Source organism: Pezoporus occidentalis, unplaced genomic scaffold (assembly GCF_034315485.1).
Source record: "Pezoporus occidentalis ecotype Australia unplaced genomic scaffold, CSIRO_AGI_Poc_V1 ctg187, whole genome shotgun sequence".
Lineage (NCBI taxonomy): Eukaryota > Metazoa > Chordata > Aves > Psittaciformes > Psittacidae > Pezoporus > Pezoporus occidentalis.
Window position 1 is genome coordinate 818,528 of NW_026913715.1, and position 20,122 is coordinate 838,649.

At 60.7% G+C, this 20,122-nt stretch overlaps 3 protein-coding genes across 3 annotated transcripts; 2 read left to right on the forward strand and 1 right to left on the reverse strand.

The window, feature by feature from the left end:
• TMEM203 (transmembrane protein 203) lies at positions 1–462 on the reverse strand. The gene has a single exon (XM_062616084.1). It carries the CDS (start codon positions 433–435, stop codon positions 25–27), a length of 411 nt encoding a protein of 136 aa, XP_062472068.1. The 5' UTR covers positions 436–462; the 3' UTR covers positions 1–24.
• A 51-nt stretch (positions 463–513) lies between these two features.
• NDOR1 (NADPH dependent diflavin oxidoreductase 1) lies at positions 514–15,228 on the forward strand. Its single transcript, XM_062616062.1, has 15 exons — positions 514–568; positions 725–859; positions 1,572–1,649; positions 1,988–2,085; positions 2,994–3,092; positions 3,780–3,881; positions 4,379–4,585; positions 4,916–5,037; positions 6,059–6,279; positions 6,610–6,717; positions 7,418–7,532; positions 8,439–8,585; positions 9,128–9,246; positions 12,255–12,349; positions 15,022–15,228. Exons 2-15 carry the CDS (start codon positions 725–727, stop codon positions 15,164–15,166), a joined length of 1,791 nt encoding a protein of 596 aa, XP_062472046.1. The 5' UTR covers positions 514–568; the 3' UTR covers positions 15,167–15,228.
• A 2,344-nt stretch (positions 15,229–17,572) lies between these two features.
• Positions 17,573–19,345, forward strand: LOC134162362 (uncharacterized). Its single transcript, XM_062616079.1, has one exon. It carries the CDS (start codon positions 17,951–17,953, stop codon positions 18,923–18,925), a length of 975 nt encoding a protein of 324 aa, XP_062472063.1. The 5' UTR covers positions 17,573–17,950; the 3' UTR covers positions 18,926–19,345.
• The last annotated feature ends 777 nt before the right edge of the window (positions 19,346–20,122 follow it).

Consider the following 20,122-nt stretch of genomic DNA (forward strand, 5'->3'; position numbering starts at 1 on the left):
GGAGGCAGACCTGTGCCCGCGGCGTCAGTTCACCCGGCAGGCTCGGATCATGAGCAGCTGGAGCAGGATGAAGACGGGCGACATGATGAGCCCGTACCAGAGCTCCCGCGTGTGCTCCACCAGCTTCTGGCACAGCAGCATCTCGAAGACGAACTTGAGGCTGAGGATGGTGAGGATCCAGAAGAGCCGCAGCACGGCCAGGCGCTTCTCGCCGTCCTGGAACAGCCGCACCGTCACGATGGTGGTGAAGTAGGTGCTGAGTCCATCAGCGGCGAAGAACGGCACGAACACCACCCACCAGGAGAGCGCCGCGGCCGCGCCGTCCACCTTCAGCACGAGCAGCACGGAGAAAGCCAGCACCGCCAGCCCGTGCAGGAAGATCTCGAAGGTGGCAAAGCCCAACCACTGCACCAGCTCCCGCAGCGAGAACAGCATGGTCCCGCCTCACACCGCGGCACCGGCACCGCCACCGGAGCCGCCGGGCCCCGGCTGCGGCGCTGCCTGGTGACGCCCGCACTGCCGCGGGGTGATAGCGTAAGCAGGAGGGGCGGTGCGGGGATGGCGTGTGGTGAGTATGGCAGCGCTGGAGGCCTGGGACGGAGGCGGGGGCCGGGGGGCTCGGGGCCGGGGCTTTGCCCCGGCCCCGAGCTCCCCCGGCCCCCGTCTCCGTCCCAGAGAAGCCTGAATGTGGGTGTCAGCCCCCTCCTTTGTAACACCCTTGCAGATGGCAGCACGGAAGCTCCTTGTTCTCTTTGGCAGCCAGACCGGGACGGCTCAAGACACAGCCGAGAGGATCGGCAGAGAAGCCAAGCGGCGGCACCTCCAGTGCACGGTGGAGGCTCTGGACAGCTATGATGTGGTGAGTGGTGATGCAAGGGTGTGCTCCCGTCTCCTAGAAACCCGGTTTTGTGGCACTCGGGCATCCTCGCTGACCCTGGCTTTGTGGTGCTTAACTCGGCTTGAAAGGGTGGGAGAACGGAGCGCTGCCCCGTGTCTGTGCTGGACTGCACGCAGCTGTACCCTGCAAGGCGAGCAGCACTGAGGAGCTGCTGCTGCTGCTGCGGTGCCTGTAGAGGAGGTGGTGCTATGGCGGGCTGGGGGTTTTATTCCGAGCATGGTCTGTCCGTGAAGTCAGTGTGATGTGAGCAGCTTGGGCTGGAGAAGAGAAGGCTGCAGGGAGACCTCAGAGCAGCGTCCAGTATCTGAAGGGGGGCTATAGGGATGCTGGGGTGGGACTCTTCATTAGGGACTGTAGTGACAGGACAAGGGGTAACGGGTTAAAAAAACAGGGGAAGTTTAGATTGGATATGAGGAAATTCTTCCCTGTTAGGGTGGTGAGGCACTGGAATGGGTTGCCCAGGGAAACTGAATGCTCCATCCCTGGCGGTGTTCCAGGCCAGATTGGACAGAGCCTTGGGTGCCATGGTTTAGTGTGAGGTGTCCCTGCCCATGGCAGGGGGGTTGGAACTGGATGATCTTAAGGTCCTTTCCAACCCTAACTATTCTTTGATTCTGTAACATGTATTTGTAGGCTGCTGACCTGAATGTGCCTTTCCATGTTGTGCCCACAGGCCAACCTCATCAACGAGCTCTTGGTGGTATTTGTGTGTGCAACCACTGGCCAGGGTGACCCCCCTGACAACATGAAGGTAGGAAGTGCTCCTCTCCATGTTGCTTTTACATTCCTGCCCCAGTGATTGGCTTTATCTCTGGAAGCAGCTTGAGCAGTGGTTACTGTTGGCGGGGGGAGCTTTGGAGCAGCACGGCCACACCTGGTGTCACTGATGGGACGCGGGCAGGGAGCTGGGGAGGTTTCAGCAGCTGGAGGGGCTGCAGCAGGGCAGGAGCTGCAGCTGTGCAGAGCTCACAGCGCGGTGCCTGCTCTCGGGGCGCACCTGTGCAGGAAGCCCCGCTCCCCGCGCTGCTCTGCCGCAGGAGGCAGGGGGAGGCTCCCCGGCAGCCCCGTGACCGCCCCGTGTCCCTGCAGCTGTTCTGGCGGTTCCTGTTCCGGAAGAACCTGCCCTCTGGTGCCCTCTGCCGGCTGGACTACGCCGTGCTGGGCCTCGGCGACTCCTCCTACCCCAAGTAAGCAGCGCCGGGGCTCCGGGTCTGCTCCTCAGCTCTGGCTGCAGCGGGACCAGAGTCACTGCAGAGCGAAGGGGGTGAGGGGGGAGCAGCTCACACAAACTGAAATTCCCTTCAAAATGAGCCCATGAGCCTCCCGATTCCCAGGAACTGGGCTCCTGCCTGTTTCTTTCCTCCTGAGCTCTTCAAGCATTGCTTTGCTGCAGTGTGGCACGCATCATTTTCAGTCATTCAGTACGGCGATTCTGTTCTGTGTCTGCACTGCAGGACAGCCTGTGTCGCAGGAATTTGGGTGGAACAAGCCAATGGGAGATATGAAACACAAGAGTTTTAGGTGGCAGCCAGACCCATTGCCATTGGGTTTTTGTTCCCATGTGCCCAAAAGAGCTGTAGTGGGACGGATGGGAGTGTGCCTGAGCTCTGTGGGCAGTGAGGGGCAAGAGGGAAGGAGGTGTTTGTCTGGGACACAGCTGTCCTGAAGGGAAGCTGCACCTCCCTGAGTCCCTCCTGGGAGCTGGGAACCGCCTGAGTGGCCCAGCAAGTGGCAGCCAGCAGCCGGCTTTAACCTGCCCGAGGGGAGACTGAGATGAGCTCTTAGGCAGAAGCTCTTCCCTGTGAGGGTGCTGAGGCGCTGGCACAGGGTGCCCAGAGAAGCTGTGGCTGCCCCATCCCTGGCAGTGTTCAAGGGCAGGTTGGACACAGGGGCTTGGAGCAAGCTGCTCTAGTGGAAGGTGTCCCTGCCCGTGGCAGGTGGTTGGGACTGGGTGAGCTTTAAGGTCCCTTCAGGTCAAACCAGTCTGAGATTCTATGGCTCTCTGATCTGCCCCAGGATGGAGGACCAAGCTGGGCAGGGCCGGGGTCAGGTCCTGCTTGCTGGATCTCTGCAGCTGGGCTTATTCTCTCCTCAGGTTTAACTTCATTGCAAAGAAGCTCCACAAGCGGGTGCTGCAGCTTGGTGGCAGCCCTCTGCTGCCAGTGGCCTTGGGAGATGACCAGCATGACTTGGGGTAAGAGCCCAGTGTAGGGGTGCAGAGGAGGGAGTCCTGGGGTGCACCTTGGTTTCTCATTGGCAGAACTGTGTATGCTTCACCCCATCCCTGGGGACAGCATCGTGCTGCTCCCACCATGGGTCTGCTTCTGTGCCCCAGACATGGCAGCAGCCTCCTGCTGCTCTCTGTGAACATGCTGCTCTCTGCTCTCCTGTGCCAGGACCTGGGTCACTTCCTTCCCCAGGGTGTCCATGTCCCCCAGCATGTGCAAACATTTCCTGGCTCTGCCCCAGTGCTGTTCAGGTCGGGGGAGGGGGTGGGGTGTGTGTGGGGGTGTGTGGGGGGTGTTTACACAGCTGTACTTGCTGCATTGCAGCAGCCTGAGCTGTGCTGCTGCTCTCTTTGCATGGGGCAGAGGCTGTGTGTGCCCCAGGAGTTGGTGACTGCCACCACCTGTGTGCAGGGGGTTGGTGGTTCTGTTCAGGCATCAGTGGTTGGTCCGCAGAGAGTGAGTGATTGCTCAGAGTGGCTGAGATGTTTCCAGACCTGAAGCTGGGAGGGAACGGCATGGAGTGACTGTGTGCTGGAAGCAGAGCAGAGGTGGTTGCTCAGGGGTGGCTCAGTGGTGTCTGGGTGCAGGTGTAGCAGCACTTGAGCCTGAAGGGATGCTGCTGCGCTGCTGCAGCCTGACTTTCCCACCTGCAGGCCAGATGCAGTGATTGATCCATGGCTTGTGGCCTTATGGGACAAGATCCTCGTGTTGTATCCTCTCCCTCCTGGCCTTGAGATCATCAGCCCCGATGTACGGTGAGTACAGGGGAAGGCAGGGGCTGCTGAAGCTGCCTGGGGTGCGATGCTCTGCTTCCTTGGCTCTTTCCTTGGGTGGAGATAAGCTCTGACCAGGAAGCCTCCCCAGGCAACTTTTGGGGTCCCAAGTATCCCTTGGACTTTGGTCACGGGTGGCCCATCTCTCACTGGATGGGGTGTCCCCCTGTCCCCTGGGTGTGCTGTCCCAGCAGGGTTCTGTCCATTTGGCTGTCCTGACATGCCTCTGCCTAGGCCGCCCTGCTGAGTGTGTATGCCCCACCTCCCTCTCTGCCTGCTCTGAAGCCTCTGGGGTCTCCTTCTCCTGGCAGTCTGCATTGTGTTCCCTTGCCCCAGGCCAGCTCCAGGAGACAGGGATGATGGGTGGTGGGTATGGTGGGCAGAGTTCAGGCCTCTCCCTACCTCCAGCCTCTAGCACTACAGCAGCAGAGGCGCTGTGGCATGGAGGTAACCACACTGCATTGCTCTCCTCTCCACAGCCTGCCCCCAAAGTACACCCTACACTACGTGGCTGAGGACTCCCCACAGCCCAGTGGGGTCCTGCTCCAGCCCACAGCACCCAGAGCTGCTCCCTCCGAGTTCTGTCCTTTCGCTGCTCCGGTGGTGTCCAACCAGCGGCTCACGGCACAATCCCACTTCCAGGATGTCCGGCTCATTGAGTTTGACGTCACAGGCTCAGGGATCACGTAAGCATTTTCCTGACTCCCCAACTTTGCTGGGTGGGGTGGGGTGCCCCGTTGCTTTCCTCGTCCACTCCCCTTTTCCCTAAGATCTGAAGCTGCAGCACTGTGGATGTGGTCCTGGCTGCACTGTCCCCCTACATGGCAGTCAGGGGTGTATGGCAGTGTCCTGCCCAGGGACCAGCTCTTTGCCTTGTCTGGTTAGAGAGCACAACATTGGTGACGCTGGGGGTTTGGCTGAGCTGTGGCCTCTGCCCTGGTGTGGGTGCTGGATGATGGTGCTGTGCCCGTGGCCTGCCCCATGGCTGCACTCAGCTGGTTCTGCTGTACCCCCAGGTACAGTGCTGGGGACGTGGTGATGGTGCAGCCCCAGAACTGCCCTGAAGATGTGGAGCAGTTCTGCCAGCTCCTGCGCCTGGATCCGGACAGACACTTTGTGCTCAAGCCCACAGAGCCTGGTAGGTGCTGCCCACTGCTCCTCTCCTTCCTGGGGACCGGGCAGCTCTGAGCCCTGCCCCAGCCTGGAGCTCTACTTTTCCTTTGCTTTAGCCCTGGTTACAGGGAGCTGAGAGTGGCTGATGGACACAGGACTTGTGCCTGTCTCACAGTTTAGGTGATCTCCTTCCCTCCCAGCTCTGAGCGCCTCTGGATCCCACATTAGGGATCTCATGTTAGTGTGACTCCTGGGAGGACTCCAGCAGTGTCCTGCTGTGGAAGACCCTGTGGAGGATCCTGCAGCCTCCCCACCCTGAACCAGGAAGCCTGTGCTTCCTTGCCTGCGGCACGCAGGTCTCCCCATTCTGCCCAGTGACCAAGTGCTCACTGCTGGGTTTTTGGCCTGGCAGGCAAACCCAAGAGAAATTGGTGAGGAGCTGGCACAGGGTGCCCAGAGAAGCTGTGGCTGCCCCATCCCTGGCAGTGTTCAAGGCCAGGTTGGACCCAGGGGCTTGGAGCAAGCTGCTCTAGTGGAAGGTGTCCCTGCCTGTGGCAGGGGTTGGAGCTGGAGGAGCTTTAAGGTCCCTTCCAACCCAACCAGGCTGGGATCCTATGATTCTAAATTCAGGCCGCTCCTCACACACTTGGGAGAGAAGCAGGAGGCAAGGACAGGCCTGACACATACCACACTGCTGGTTATTTCCACTGCACTGTGTACAGGCAAGGTGGGACCCATATGGATAAGGCATCATCCTAAAACACTTGTATAAAGGACAGCTTACCAGTGGGTTTCTCTTTTGCAAACCTGTGGGCTTGAAAAGCAAGCTGGGAAGAGCAGGAGGGAGTGGGAGCCCACGGGGGAAGCAGTGGTGGCAGTAACTAAAGTTGGCTCCTCTGGCATGCTCATGCAGCAACTGGGTGCCTGCAGGCAGCAGAGCTGCCCTTGTGTGGGTACCTGTGGAGCTGCAGAGCTGCAGGGGCAGCAGGCAGGCAGTGCTCTGCATTCAGCGCCCTGCTGAGCGACTCCTGCTGCCTTCCCTGCAGGGACAGCCCTCCCTGCCCTGCTGCCACAGCCCTGTTCCATCCGGCACCTGGTCACACACTACCTGGACATCTCCTGCGTGCCACGGCGCTCCTTCTTCCAGCTCCTGTCCTGCTTCTCTACCAACGAGCTGGAGAGGGAGAAGCTGCAGGAGTTCAGCTCTGCCCAGGGCCAGGAGGAGCTGTACAGCTACTGCAACCGGCCCCGCAGGACCACGCTGGAGGTGAGGCTGCGCAAGACGCATGGCAGAGCCACTCTGTGAGGGCTGTGCCATGGAGAAAGCACCAGGCAGAGGATCAGCCATTATTTCTTGGCTGGGGAATTTAATCTACTTCACTGGTGGATTAAGACCTGCTCCAAAGCTGCCTGGGCTCTGTGGTGGGCCCTGTGCTGCAGCCTGGGGGTGAGAGGAGGGTGGTGGGACAGGGTTGGTGCTCAGGGTTAGCCAAGATGATGGCTTCAGTCAGGGGCAGTGTGGGACAGCCTCTATCCCCCTGAGAAGCAGGCAGACTGCCTCTGGGGTGTCCCAGGTTTCACCAGCCTTGGTTTGCAGGTCATGTGGGATTTCCCTCACACCACATGTGCCATTCCCCCCGAATACCTGCTGGACCTCATCCCGCACATCAGACCTCGCGCCTTCTCCATCGCCTCCTCCATGCTGGTAAGATCTCAGCCCCTGTTGGCCTCAGTCAGGTTCTGAGCCGAGGGTCTGACAGGGCTAGGGCTCACCACTGGTGCTGTGCACACTGTGGATGTTCAGGCTGTACTCCCAGGCCTTCTGAGCACCTGCAGCCCACCCAAACCCCTGCTCTGCTGTAAGCCTGCGGCACCCTGACATGCTGGATGTAAACCTCGGGGCCCCACAAGTGCTGGGCCTGTCCCAGTGCACAGCAGAGGTCTGGTGTCCTTGTCACAGGGAGCAGTGGATGTGGTGGCGCTTAGGCTGGGAGCATCCCAGGTGGTGTGGGCATGGAAGGGGAGTGCTGCTTCCTGCTGCAGCCGGGAGGTGGCAGTGGGACCTGCCCTGGGTGGCTTGCACATGTCAGCCCATGTCAGCTGGCATTTGTCCTCCATGGGTGCCTCTTGGGTTGGACAGTGTCTCTTGCTGTTGCCAGCTGTGCAGAGCTGTCCTGGGTCCTGTGCATTCCCACAGCGCTGCTTCCCTGGGAAGATCCCCAGAGGGTTTTGGGCCAGGCTGTGCTCCATTCTTTGTCCAAGTGGCTGTTTCAGGCTGGGACAAGGGTAGCAGGTGCGCTGGCAGGAGCTGGGCACAGGCTTTGTCCTTGATGGAGGCACAGGACTCTTCCTGCAGAGCTGTACTGGGTGGGTTCTTGTTTCTCCTGACTCCTGTCTGGGCACAGGCTCATCCTGACCGGATCCAGATCCTCATGGCAGTGGTGCGGTACAAGACGTGGCTCAGCAAACCCCGCCGTGGCCTCTGCTCTACCTGGCTGGCTTCTCTCAACCCAGAGCAAGGTAATTGCTTGGACTCTATGAGAATCTTTATGTGCTTGCATAGCACCCAGTGCTGCTCCCATGGGACCGTGGTGGAGCTGTGTGGTGGTGGCCATGTGGTGGAGCACCACCGCCATGGGCAGCTGGAGCATGCTGGCTTGGCAGGATGGGCTGAACTCACACTGACAGCTGTTCCTCGCTGCTCCCGTCCTCTTCAGAGCCTTGCATGCTCTTCCAGCTTGCCCTGAGCACCATGAACTCCTGGTTATGTCCCAGCTGTTCTACCCTCCTGCTCTCAGTGCCCTGCTGTCCCACAGTGGGCTGCTTCTGGTGTCCTGGAGCTAGTAGTGCTCTGACTGCTGGACACCTCCAGCCCCATAGCACCAGTGCTGAGATGGATGGTCCTTTGAGCACATCCATCCTGGCCTGCAAAGCCCGTGTATGCTGCTCATCTGCTTCAACCACAAAACCCCTCCAGCCTGGTCACCAGGCAAACATAACAAGCTCATGGGGTCTCCCTGCTGCAGGATGGTAGAGAACTACTTTGTGTGACTCCAGGGCAAGACTGAGTCTTCTCAGAGAAGCTAGATGAGGATCTTCACCTCTCTGGCTCCCAGCAGAGGCAGGTTTGGCCATTCCTGACTCGACAGCCAGGCTGAGATCTCTGCTCACCTCCACTGCTGTCATCCCTGTGTGAGGAGAAGGCTGTCCCACAGCACATGTACTGTGGGGCTCTGGCTTTGCTTTGGGGTTCACTCAGGTGCTTGCAGAGACAGGGCTGAGGCATCTGGAGTGCTTTTCACACACACCTCATGTCTCCATGGCACCGGCGTGCTTGGTGCTGGGGTGGTGCTAAGCCAGGAGCCACTGGGATCTTTGGAGGGTGGTGGGGGAGGGGTGATGCCACTTGGTCTGTTTGCTTTGCAGGTGATGTCCGGGTGCCTCTTTGGGTGAAGAAGGGGGGCCTGAAGTTCCCATCTGACCCTGACACTCCTGTCATCATGATCGGCCCTGGAACAGGGGTGGCACCTTTCCGAGCAGCGATACAGGAGCGGGTGGCCCAGGGATGGAGAGGTGAGGGGTAGCCCTGGCTCTGGGTGCTCCTGAGGGCTTGGACAGGCCCAGGCTTTGCTGTGTTTAGGAGCAGGCTGGGCTCTGGGGCAGGTGAGGACCAAAGCCTGCTGCGTGCAGCCTGTGTGGTTACTCACAGACTGTGCTGCTGTCCTTGGGTTGGGATAGGGCTCTGCAGAGGCTCTTTCTTGGTTCTCTGTGAGTAGAGACAGGTTACTGAGTTCATCTGCTGCACATGGGGTTGTGCCTCTGCCCTTGTCCCATCCTCATTCCCCCAGCTGAGCTGTGGGTCTCGGCAGGAGGCTGCTGGAGGGGAATATGCAGCCCTGGAGAGCTCACCCTACCTGCTCCCCATTTCCTGCTTTACCAGCACTTGGGGGCCTTTGGTTGCCACAGGTCACTTGGCTTCATTCTGATGTGGCTCCTGGCTCTTCCAGACCAGGGCTGTGAGCTAAGCTCAGCAGAGAGACGAGAGCCACAGGAGCAGTGCCCAGCACTCAGGGTGCTCAGTCCCCAGCGCAGCCCCTCTGGTTTGCTCCCTGCAGGGAACTGCTTGTTCTTTGGCTGCCGCCAGAAATCCAAGGACTTCTACTGCCAGGCAGAGTGGGAAGAGCTGGTGGCAAAGGGCTTCCTGACACTCTTCACGGCCTTCTCCAGGGACCAGGTTAGTTCCTAGAGGATGAGGGTGGATAAAGAAGCACGTCAGGCAGCACTGATGGGACTCTGCCAGTGTTTCGGCCCCTGTACCTGTTGGCATGGCCTGAGGAGAGCCCGGTGGCGTGGCACAGTGGTCACCTCGGTGCTGGCTGGGATCTCCCCAGCACTGCAGTGCCACTGCCCAGCTGGGACATGGAAAGCTGGCTGGGACAGGGCCAGCAAGCACCGGAGCAGATAAGGGTGAGCAGCTTTGTTTGGCTGGACCACGTGAGGGAGGAAGGGCTCCCAGCCTCTCACGTGTCACCAGGCGCCTTTCTTGGTTGAGTGCCACCCTCCCCACCGTGTCCCTCTGATCAGTGGCCTTTGTGCCAGCTCTCCCCGAGCCCCAGCCATGAGGAGACAGCTCCTGGAGGTACAAGCACGCCCGCAGCTCAGCCCCTCACTTTGCTCCCATATTTCCCAGGCAGTGTCTGGTATTTTCACTGCCTTGCCCTGCCTCAGTGCCCTTGATGGCACTGACAGTTCAGCCTGCCTTTGAAACAGACATCTGATAAAAAGGGGCAGTGAGAATGGGTATTTCCAGGTAGCTCAGCTGCACCAGTCCTTTTCTTCTGGCTGTGTGCATGCATTGACATGAAGCCAGCACCTCTTATCCAGTCACTTGCAGGGCACGAGTTGAATGCTTCTTTGAAGGCTCTCCAAGTCTTTGATGACCCGGAGGAGCACTGCAGAGGTTTGTTGGGTGACCAGCATGCCTTCTGTCTGGTGGCTCACACCGTGAAGCAGGGACCTGCTGCTCCCTGGAGAGCAGCCCCAGAGCCTCCTCCTGCCCTCACAGCCTCTGGAGGGACAGGACTCACATTGGAGTGTGCCTCCCAGCCTCCCCTGCCTGCTCCGTTTGTCATGAGTCTTCTGCCACTGAGCGCTTGTAGTGCCGCACAGGGAGGTGGGTGATACGTAGAGCCACAGGTACAATGGCTGGGGCAGTCCCAGGCACAGATACAGGTTGGGCAGAGAAGTGATTCAGAGCAGCCTGAGGAGAAGAATTTGGGGTGCTGGGTGAGGAGAAGCTCCCTATGACCCAGCTTCAGTGTGCACTTGAGCCGAGAACCCCCTCCCTGTGCTGGGCTGCACCCCCAGAGAATGAGCAGCAGCTCAGGGAGATGATCCTGCCCCTCTGCTCTGCTCTCATGAGACCTCACTTCCAGCACTGTGTGCAGTTCTCGTGTCCTCGACAGAAGGACATGGAGCTGTTGGAGCAAGTCCAGAGGAGGCCACGAGGATGATCAGGGCCTGGAGCACCTCCTGTTTGGAGACAGGCTGAGAACGTTGGGGTTGTTCAGCCTGGAGAAGAGAAGCTGTGTGGAGACATCAGAGCAGCTTCCAGTGTCTGAAGGGGGCTACAAGGATGCTGGAGAGGGGCTCTTTATCAGGGAATATAGCAATAGGACAAGGGGTGATGGATTTAAACTAACAAGGGAGATTTAGGTTGGATCTTAGGCAGAAGCTCTTCCCTGTGAGGGTGCTGAGGCGCTGGCACAGGGTGCCCAGAGAAGCTGTGGCTGCCCCATCCCTGGCAGTGTTGGACACAGGGGCTTGGAGCAAGCTGCTCTAGTGGAAGGTGTTCCTGCCCATGGCAGGGGTTGGAGCTGAATGAACTTCAGGGTCCCTTCCAACCCAAACCACTCTGAGATTGTGGTACCACAGCCATGAACTTGTCAAAACCTTTGCTTTCCGTAAGGCTGGCAGGAGCTGGGATGCTCCATGGCTGAGCAGGATTCCCCTCCTCTCCATAAAGTCCCCTCTGCAGTGACGTCCTGTCACATCACATCTCCCCACGTGCGGACTGATCCCAGTCTAATGTGCCTCATTCCCAGCAGGGTGCCCCGGGGTTTAGTGAGACCTGGGTTTGTCAGTGGCTGCTCTGGTATCTGGGAGCTGCAGCTCCTGAAGTGACCCCCTGGGAGCCCAGCCTTGCTGGCAGAGCCTCCATCAGCACTTCTGCCTGATGGTGCTGGTGCTGGAGCTGGCTGCTGGCAGGGCTGGTCTTTGGGATGGGCTCTTTACCCCCTGCAGCACCAGTGCCGAGCGGGGCTGTGCCCGGGGGTGACCTGAGTGCAGCAGAGCTGTGTGGGACCTGCTGACGCTGCAGTGACCGGCTCCTGTGACACCTCCTGTGCAGCACACAGGCAGCCTCGGGGGCAGCAGGAGCCTCCTTGCCTTTGGGCCTGGATGGGCTGGGAGGAGGAGGTGGGGTGGTGGCTGCACCAGGGCTGTGCAGAGCCCCGTGTGATGGGACACGTGGCTGAGGGCCTGGCCTCCATCACAGTGTCACCTTTGTCATGGAGGAGCCAGCAGTGAACTCAGGCACGTTGGCAATGGTGTTCTTCTTGGGCGGGAGCCAGGGCTGTAGGCAGTTGCTTGGATGCATGAAGTCTTGTGGATTAACCCTGTGGGAACTCTCCTCAGCTGGGCTGGGCTGTGCCAGAAGTCCCCAAGCCCAGTCCTTAAGCACAGCGCAGGGCAGGGAGTGGGACCAAGGCCACCCCTCCAAGCTTTCTGTCCTTTCAAGCTGGTTCCAGTCTCCAGGAGCAGCAGCCAAGGGTGTGGGGAAGGGTCTCTGCCCTGCAGCAGCCTCGGTAAGGGGGTGTGTAGATAGGAGAGGTGAGGGCAGGAAAGGAGTCGTGGTGGGGCCTCCCCAGTTCATGGCCCTGGGCTCTTCACCAGAGCTGGAGCAGGCAGGAGCAGCCGGAGGATTTGGGGGTGCTACTCGGGGCACGTTCCCCACTGAAGCTCCTGCTGCTGCACCCATCTCCCAGCACCCCATCCCAGTGCGCTGAGATTAGGAGTGGGGATCCCCTTCCCTGTGTGATAGTTCATCCAACTGCTCCTCCCAGTGTGTGCTGCCCCAAGCTCCTGCAAACAGCCCCCAGGGTCAGGCAGGTGTGATGGGGCTGGAGCTGGAGCTGAGGCTGCTGGCAGGGCTGGTGGGCTCAGCACTGTGTTTCCCTGCAGGAGGAGAAGGTTTATGTCCAGCACCGCATCCTGGAGAACCGCAGGCTGGTGTGGGAGCTGCTGAGCAGCAGGAATGCTCATGTCTACCTGGCTGGGTGAGTGCGAGGGCTCTGCAGGGATCAAGGGAGCAGGGGTTCATGTGGCTGCTTCCCACCTCCCCAGAGTCATTCTCAGCAGGTCTGTAGGGCTGCAGTGCCTGCTGCAGAGGGACCAGCCTCTTCCTCTCTGCGTGTCCTGCTCCACAAGCCCTGGGCTTAGGGAGCCATTTCTCACCTACCCCTGCTCTGATGAGGACGGGCAGAGCCACAGCCACGGTAAAGCTGCTGCAGCTGACCTTGTGTCATGTTGCACTGCAGCCTGCCTCCTCTGACAGCACAATCATTCACCAGGCTTGGGCTGGTTGGAAACCTTGGACTGTTGGCCAAAATGTGTGGCCTTTGGAGGCAGAGCATCTGCAGCTCCATTCCTTGCTCATTGGCTCTTTTCCTGGGCAAAGCCCTTAACCTGCCTGCCCTTGTTGCTGCCTGTGTGGCTGCAGGGAGGACGCTGCTCCCTGCTGCCCGGGGTGAGGGTTGTGAAATGCTTTGGGCTCCTTGAGCAGGTGAGAGGCTGGGGATGGTGTTTGTCGTGCACCCCATGACCTGGGAAGCGCTGAGCAACCCTGGGCCTTGCTGTCGACATGAGCAGCGATTGCAGGAGGCTCTTCCCTGCCTGTCCTCCACGAGAGCAGGAACTTCCCTGGTGCCTCGTGGGGTGGGACTGCCCTCAGTGCATTCCTGGGAGAGGGAGGTTCTTGGTTACTGCCCAGGAAGCTAAGGCCAGGCCGCTGCCCCTGCTCTGCTGTGCCTCGCTGCTCCACAGGGCTTCCTGGGGCCCTTACCCCAAACCAGCCATTCCTTCCCATGGAGCTGGGGTTTGGGTTCCATTTCCTCCATCAAGCTGCACTTGGGACTTGGGGTTGTGTCTCCTTCCACAGCCCAAATGCTGAGACTATAGGGCAGCTGTTCTTTTCTTCCTGCATTCTTTGCTACTTTCTGGCGCTGATGGAGACACCCTGGGGACAGCCAAAAAAGGATAAGTGTCTTGGAAAGAGCAGGGCTTGCACAGCTCTCCCCATTGCAGAGATTGGTAGTGACCATGAGGATGGTGTTTTGGACATCAGGGTTGCTCTGAGACCCATCTTTGTCCACAGCATGGGGTAGCCTCAGCCCCAAGCAGGTGGGTGAGACTGGCACAGGGTGCCCAGAGAAGCTGTGGCTGCCCCATCCCTGGCAGTGTTCAAGGCCAGGTTGGACACAGGGGCTTGGAGCAAGCTGCTCTAGTGGAAGGTGTCCCTGCCCGTGGCAGGGGTTGGAGCTGGGTGAGCTTCAAGGCCCCTTCCAACCCAAACCAGTCTGGGATTCTATGATCTGAGAGCCTCACCCTCCTTGTACAAATGCCAACTGTGCTGTTCCCAGTGGGCACTTCCCCACCCGTCCTGACCAGCCCACACCACACTGATGGATACCTGGGATCACAGTGCCCTTCCGTCACCCCCAGACTCTGATTTTCCAGTGGGATGCCAAGCAGGAAGGTGCAGGTGCCCTGGCCTCAAAATGGCCTCTTTTTCACCTAAAAATAGTATTGAGTTTCAGCCTCACCAGGAGAAGATGGGAAAGTGGGTCCTGGGCTGCGTGTCCCTGAGCACTGGCCCTGGCCCATGCAGCACAGTGGTTTTGCTGCCTGGGGCAGACTCTGGGGAGCCAGGGTTGGATCTTGTCTATAATTGTGCCCAGGGGGAAAAAGGTTGCAAATCTCCCGTATTTTTTTTCCTGCAAAAACCAGCTATTTGACATGTTTTGCATCCCAAGCCCAGCTCCATGATCTTGGACTTGCATATTGGTGCCTGACTCAGAAACAATGCGACTTCCAAAAAAAGAAGACCTCCTTTCTGTGTATTTTGGGATGTTAATCAGCTTCAAACGCAAGTCAGAGCCCTGCCTTGTTCCTGGGACACAGCAAGGACGTTACCAGCTGCTTGTGCCAATTGGAGCAGCCTGAGAGATGTTTTATTAGCTGTTTTTTTCTCGTACAGTCAGTTCATCAAATGAAACTCTCTCCAGGAAAAAGTCTGAATATCTGATTTCCCATGAGAACTAATTGTGCTTGGAAGGGCTGGATCCTGTTTGGGTATCTTCTACACAGGAGCTCACATTTTCTTCACCATTTCTCTTTATTTGGAGGTTTGAATTGGCTTTGGTTGCAAATATCAGAGCAATCACTGCAGATGTCTTGCAAGGAGGTGGCAGATGATGGACGCGGCTGCTCCTTCACAGCAGTTGTCTCGCCAGCTCAGGATCAGACACGTTCCACACTGTTTCCCGAGATTAAAGGACAGTTTCCTGTTCTCCCACTGATACATTACACCTCGTGCATATTCCTCATGTCCCTCTAATGAGCGTGATAGGAAATGGAGCAACATGGGGCCACAGCTAAGGCTCCTTTGCCATGTCTGTGCTTGCAAATGCCACCACTGAGAAGTCCTGTGTGGATGATGGTGCTGCTCGCTAGGGAATGCAGGAGCTGCTTCTCAAAGCCTGTCATTTATTCAGTGCCAGGCAGCCTGTCTTGCAGGGTGAGGCAGGTTCCCCCCTGTTGCTGTGTGCTGGGGTGGTGGGTTCAGCTGGAGGGGGATGATGCTGCCTTGCTTTGCCAGGGCACTGGGGCTGCTGATAACGCCCTAGCTTTCCTTCTTGCCCTCCATTGCACCACCTCCTCTCTCCTCCAGGAATGCCAAGCAGATGCCAGCGGCGGTGGCAGAAGCCCTGCAGTCGGTGCTGCAGCTGGAAGGTGGCCTGTCACCCTCTGAAGCAGAGGAGTATTTAGCAGCCCTGGAACGGTCCCAGCGCTTCCAGTCTGAAACATGGTCATAAGGCTGGCTCCCGGCCTCCCCCTTCCCATGAACTGTGCCTGAATAAAGGAGCCAGCAAAAGGATCCACCTCCAGCATCGTCCTTGAGATGAGATTATGGCAACCAGGACAGCGGTGTAGCAGAGGGAGTGGATTTATCCAGCCAGGCCCCCCTAATGGCAGCAGGGCCACGGTGGGCAAGGGGAGCCCGACTGCTGGGTGTGAGTTTGGTGGGATGAAGCCTGGCTCCCCATGCTGGAGTGGAGGCGAGGGATCTGGTGGAATGCTGCTGGCTGGCTCCTGCATGGGACCAAGCTGCCATCCCATCCACGTGCTCCAGCTCCCAGGGTCCCCATGTTGAGCAGGTGAGCAGCACCTGCCGGCATCGCTACAGCTCAGTGTTGGTGTTGGCTGGTGGTGGTGGTGGGACCTGGAGGAAGTGAGCTGTTGCGTGGAGCCTCTCCACCCTGGCATTAGTCAGCGGCAGCAGCACTTGCTGCAGGAGGTTGCCTTGACAGACCTGTTCCCCCTGTCTGCATCCCCGCCAGCGGGGATGGGTGCAGGAGGAAGCTTCCATCCCTCTGTTCATCTTCCTGAGCTTGCTCGATGCCAAAGTCTGAGCTTCCCAAATGCCAGTTCCCATTGAGTTATCCCATTCCCTGGACACCTGCTCTGCTGAGCACATCCTGTGGCCCATCCTGGAGCTGCTTCCAGCCTGTTCCCTGGCAACCTTGGGCTGTGCTCCATGATGACTGTGCTACTGCCCCAGTGGGGCCAGTGCCACCACCTTTCTACCCCAGTTCAGTGAACTTGGTGCCACTGTGTAAATAGCAATTAGGGCCTAGGGCGTGAATCAGCTCGGGACAGTCCTGGATGAGGCTGGGACAGGAAGGGACAGTGATGCCACACCACGCCTGTGACCCAGCCACCATCCCACACACTGGATCTGGGGTGATGGCGAGCGGTGCCTGGGGGCATTGCGGGAGCTGAGCAATGAGCACTGTGGGGAGCGGAAGCAGGGTGATTTTTGGGTCTCCTCACCAAGGAGAGCTCAGCTGTGAGGAGCTGCTGCGCTTGCAGGCTTGGGCTGGGCTGTGTGTCCCCATGGCCCAGGGCCAGCACAGAGCTGCTGCATGGCAGTCATTATGCTGGTGACACTGTCCACTAGCATGGGATGCTGTCCAAGCTACATCCTTCCTTCCAAGCCCTGCAAGCTGCTCAATGGGGCTCAGCAAGGCAGGGTGGCCCAGGGCAGGGATGAGCTGAGCGACTGGGATTGGAGCTGGGGAGCTGGACTGGGGAAGCACAGGGCCCATGCTGGGGTGCTGGCTGGGATGGGAGCTGGGGGGCTGGCTGGGATGGGAGCTGGGGGCCTGGCTGAGATGGGAGCTGGGGGGCTGGCTGGGATGGGAGCTGGGGGGCTGGCTGGGATGGGAGCTGGGGGGCTGGCTGGGATGGGAGCTGGGGGGCTGGCTGGGATGGGAGCTGGGGGGCTGGCTGGGATGGGAGCTGGGGGGCTGGCTGGGATGGGAGCTGGGGGCCTGGCTGGGATGGGAGCTGGGGGGCTGGCTGGGATTGGAGCTGGGGAGCTGGACTGGGGAAGCACAGGGCCCATGCTGGGGGGCTGGCTGGGATTGGAGCTGGGGAGCTGCACTGGGGAAGCTCAGGGCCCATGCTGGGGTGCTGGCTGGGATGGGAGCTGGGGGGCTGGGCGGGATGGGAGCTGGGCCCTGGCTGAGATGGGAGCTGGGGGGCTGGCTGGGATGGGAGCTGGGGGGCTGGCTGGGATGGGAGCTGGGGGGCTGGCTGGGATGGGAGCTGGGGAGCTGCACTGGGGAAGCACAGGGCCCATGCTGGGGTGCTGGCTGGGATGGGAGCTGGGGGCTGGCTGGGATGGGAGCTGGGGGCTGGCTGGGATGGGAGCTGGGGGGCTGGCTGGGATGCGAGCTGGGGGGCTGGCTGGCAAGGGAGCTGGGGGGCTGGCCGGGATGGGAGCTGGGGGCCTGGCTGAGATGGGAGCTGGGGGGCTGGCCGGGATGGGAGCTGGGGGCCTGGCTGAGATGGGAGCTGGGGGGCTGGCTGGGATGGGAGCTGGGGGGCTGGCTGGGATGGGAGCTGGGGGCCTGGCTGGGATGGGAGCTGGGGTGCTGGCTGGGATGGGGGCTGGGGGCCTGGCTGGGATGGGAGCTGGGGGGCTGGCTGGGGCAGTGCCCACGGGCAGTGGTATGGGGGGCAGTGGCCACAGAGGCTCCATTTGTGCTGGGTGAGGAGGAGAGGCGGCCGTGGGCCCAGCTCCTCCCCGGCTGTGGCGGGAGCTGATTGGCGAGGGCATGGCCGCCTGCCCCGGGCTGCCTGCATTTGAGCCGCTTCCAGAAGCTGACAAACCAGACTGGTCAGAGCCAGGAGCCAGCCCCAGCTCCTGCGCCCTGAGCTGGCACAGCGGCAGCACCAGCTCGTTGCCTTCTCCTCCAGACTGTGGCGGGTCAGTTCTGCATCGGCGCTGGGCAGGAAGAGGAAGAGGAGGAGGAGGAAGTGACTTTTGGATGCTCACGATCACCTCAGCTCTCGGGGTGGCCTGTCGGTGAGGGTGATGGGGGCACACGCTGCTTTCGGGGGTCCTGACCTGTCGGTCTGGGAGGGAGCCCCAAATCGTGCCGGAGGAATGGCGGGACTCGGTGCAGACGCCGCTACCCTTGAGCCCTCGTGGCACCGGTGCTGAAGGCCGCGTCCTGCCCTGGAGCAGCACCCACAGCCTGCACCCAGCCCGGAGGGGACCCAGCGGGTGTCGGTAAGGGGGTGCCTGCCTTATGGCTGCCCCCATGGAGCCAGCAGCAGGCGAGGGAGCAGAGCCTGGCCCACAGCCGGTGCAGGCAGCAGGGGAATGCTGTGCTGGGCAGCAAAGTGAGACTGAGGGCTTGAGGGGTCCCCAGGACCTACCCCAGCTCTGCGGAGAGGCTCCCACCGCTGCCTGGGGACTCTGCAACCCGCCGCCGGTGCAGGATGCAATGGAGCCTCTCCTGCCCAGGCACGTTGAGCCGCCTGCCCACGCTGCCACCCTGCCTGCGGGGCATGACCCTCCTGCTGCTGCCAGCCCCATCCTGCCGCATGGGGAGAGCCCAGCATCGTGGAGGGGTTCCCCCAGTCTGGAAGGTGCCTCCAGCTCCATCCTGAGCCTCTCCATTGAGGAAAAGCAGACACTGAGCGATGAGGCGGCGGCAGCGGAGCCGTGCCACTTGCCGGCGGGTGGCGAGGATGAGTGCCCCATCTGCACAGAGCCCTACGACGAGCAGCGGCACAAACCGGCGCTGCTCAACTGCAACCACGGGCTGTGCCGCGCCTGCCTGCGCGCCATCATGGACACAGCTGCCAGCGCCGAGTTCGGCCGCGTGCGCTGCCCCATCTGCCGCCAGAAGACGCCCATGCTGGAGTGGGAGATCTGCAAGCTGCAGGAGGAGCTGCTCCTGCTGCACGCCCAGCCCGGCTCCCCGGGGACCCTGGTCAGCCCCCGGCCCCCTGCCCTGCCACCGCGGCGCCCGGGCCTCGCCGGCGCCCTGGAGCATCGCTTCCACGTGCGCTTCCACACCAGCCGCATGTTTGGGTGCCTGCCCTGCATCCGCTACCCAGCCTGCCTCATCCGTGCGCTGGCGCGGCTCGAGCGCCGCTGCCGCTGCTGCTACCTCCTGCTGCTGGGGTTGCTGCTGGTGGCAGAGATGCTCAGCCTGCTCCTCATCTTCCTCCCCGTCCTCCTGATGGTGCTGCTCTTCCTCATCCTCGACAAATAAGCCTCCGTGGGCCATGCAAGGGGAGAAGAGGAGCACTGCTCCCGCTTCGCCCCTGGGGTGAGGATGCCAGGGTGGGAGCACGCCTGTGAACCTGGATGCCCGGGATACCCTGCGCTGCCAGTGAGCCCAGGGCGGTTGAGGCAGCAGAGGAGGTGGAGTGGGCAGCCAAGGGAGGTGATCCTGGAGCTGGCCATTGCCTGCGTCCCACCACGCACCAGGTGACACAACACTGCAGCAGTGAAGGGGCGGATGGAGCAGGAGGGCACATAGTTGGCATGGGCTGGGAACCAGAGGGGCTCTGCGGGCAGAGCAGGGCTGTCCCCCATGGGGGCTGTGCCAGGGGCTGCACTGCCTGTGTTGGGACAGATGGACTGGGCTTCCCCAGCATGGACTGGAAATACAAGTGGCATTTGTGTCATGGCTGTGCCCAGCTGAGTTCAGTGCTTGGTCCATGTTGAGCATGTCCCTTTGGGGCCCCATGGTGACACAAGGAGGGGATGGGGACAGCCCGTGGTCTCCAGCCACCCTGTGAGAAGGTGCTGCCCCCACCACGGCACCTCCCAGCCTGCTGAGTGGTGCCAGCCCGTGCTCATGCTTTGCTCTTCCTGGTGATAAGAGAGCAAACACAGCTCGGTGCTGGCAGCCAGTTCCAGTGGGCACTATGGCTGCTGGGAGGCAGGAGTATCACAGAGGTGAGCAGGACGTGGGCTCTGCTGCTTGCTTGCAGCTGGGGCAGTGTCCCAGCCAGGTGATGCACAGGCCACGGTGCATCTCCTCTGCACCCTTGTTCCGCTACACACTGCGGAGCACAGGCCTGGCAGATACTTGTTGGGGGCAGTTACACCCTGAGGGGATGGGAACAGGGGCAGCTCCAGGCTTTCTGCCACCTTTGGGCTGGTGGTGGGTAGCAGGGAGATGTCAGAGCCCCAAGATGCCATGGAGGGGTCAGTCCCTGCACTGCTGGCACTCATCTTCGCAGCCTGGGCTGTGCTGCTCAGTTATCACCACCAGCCCCCCCTTGGTGCCCTGCCAAGCCCCACACAGATCCTGTGCCAAATCACCCGCCTGTGCTGTCCCCCTTCCCTGTGCCTGGCTCCTCTGTGCCCTGTCCTCCTGCCTGGCTGTGCCAGGGTTGTGCAACCAGCTGCATGTCCTGGCTTTGCCCTTCTCCCCCGGAAACATGCTGCGGGCACCTCC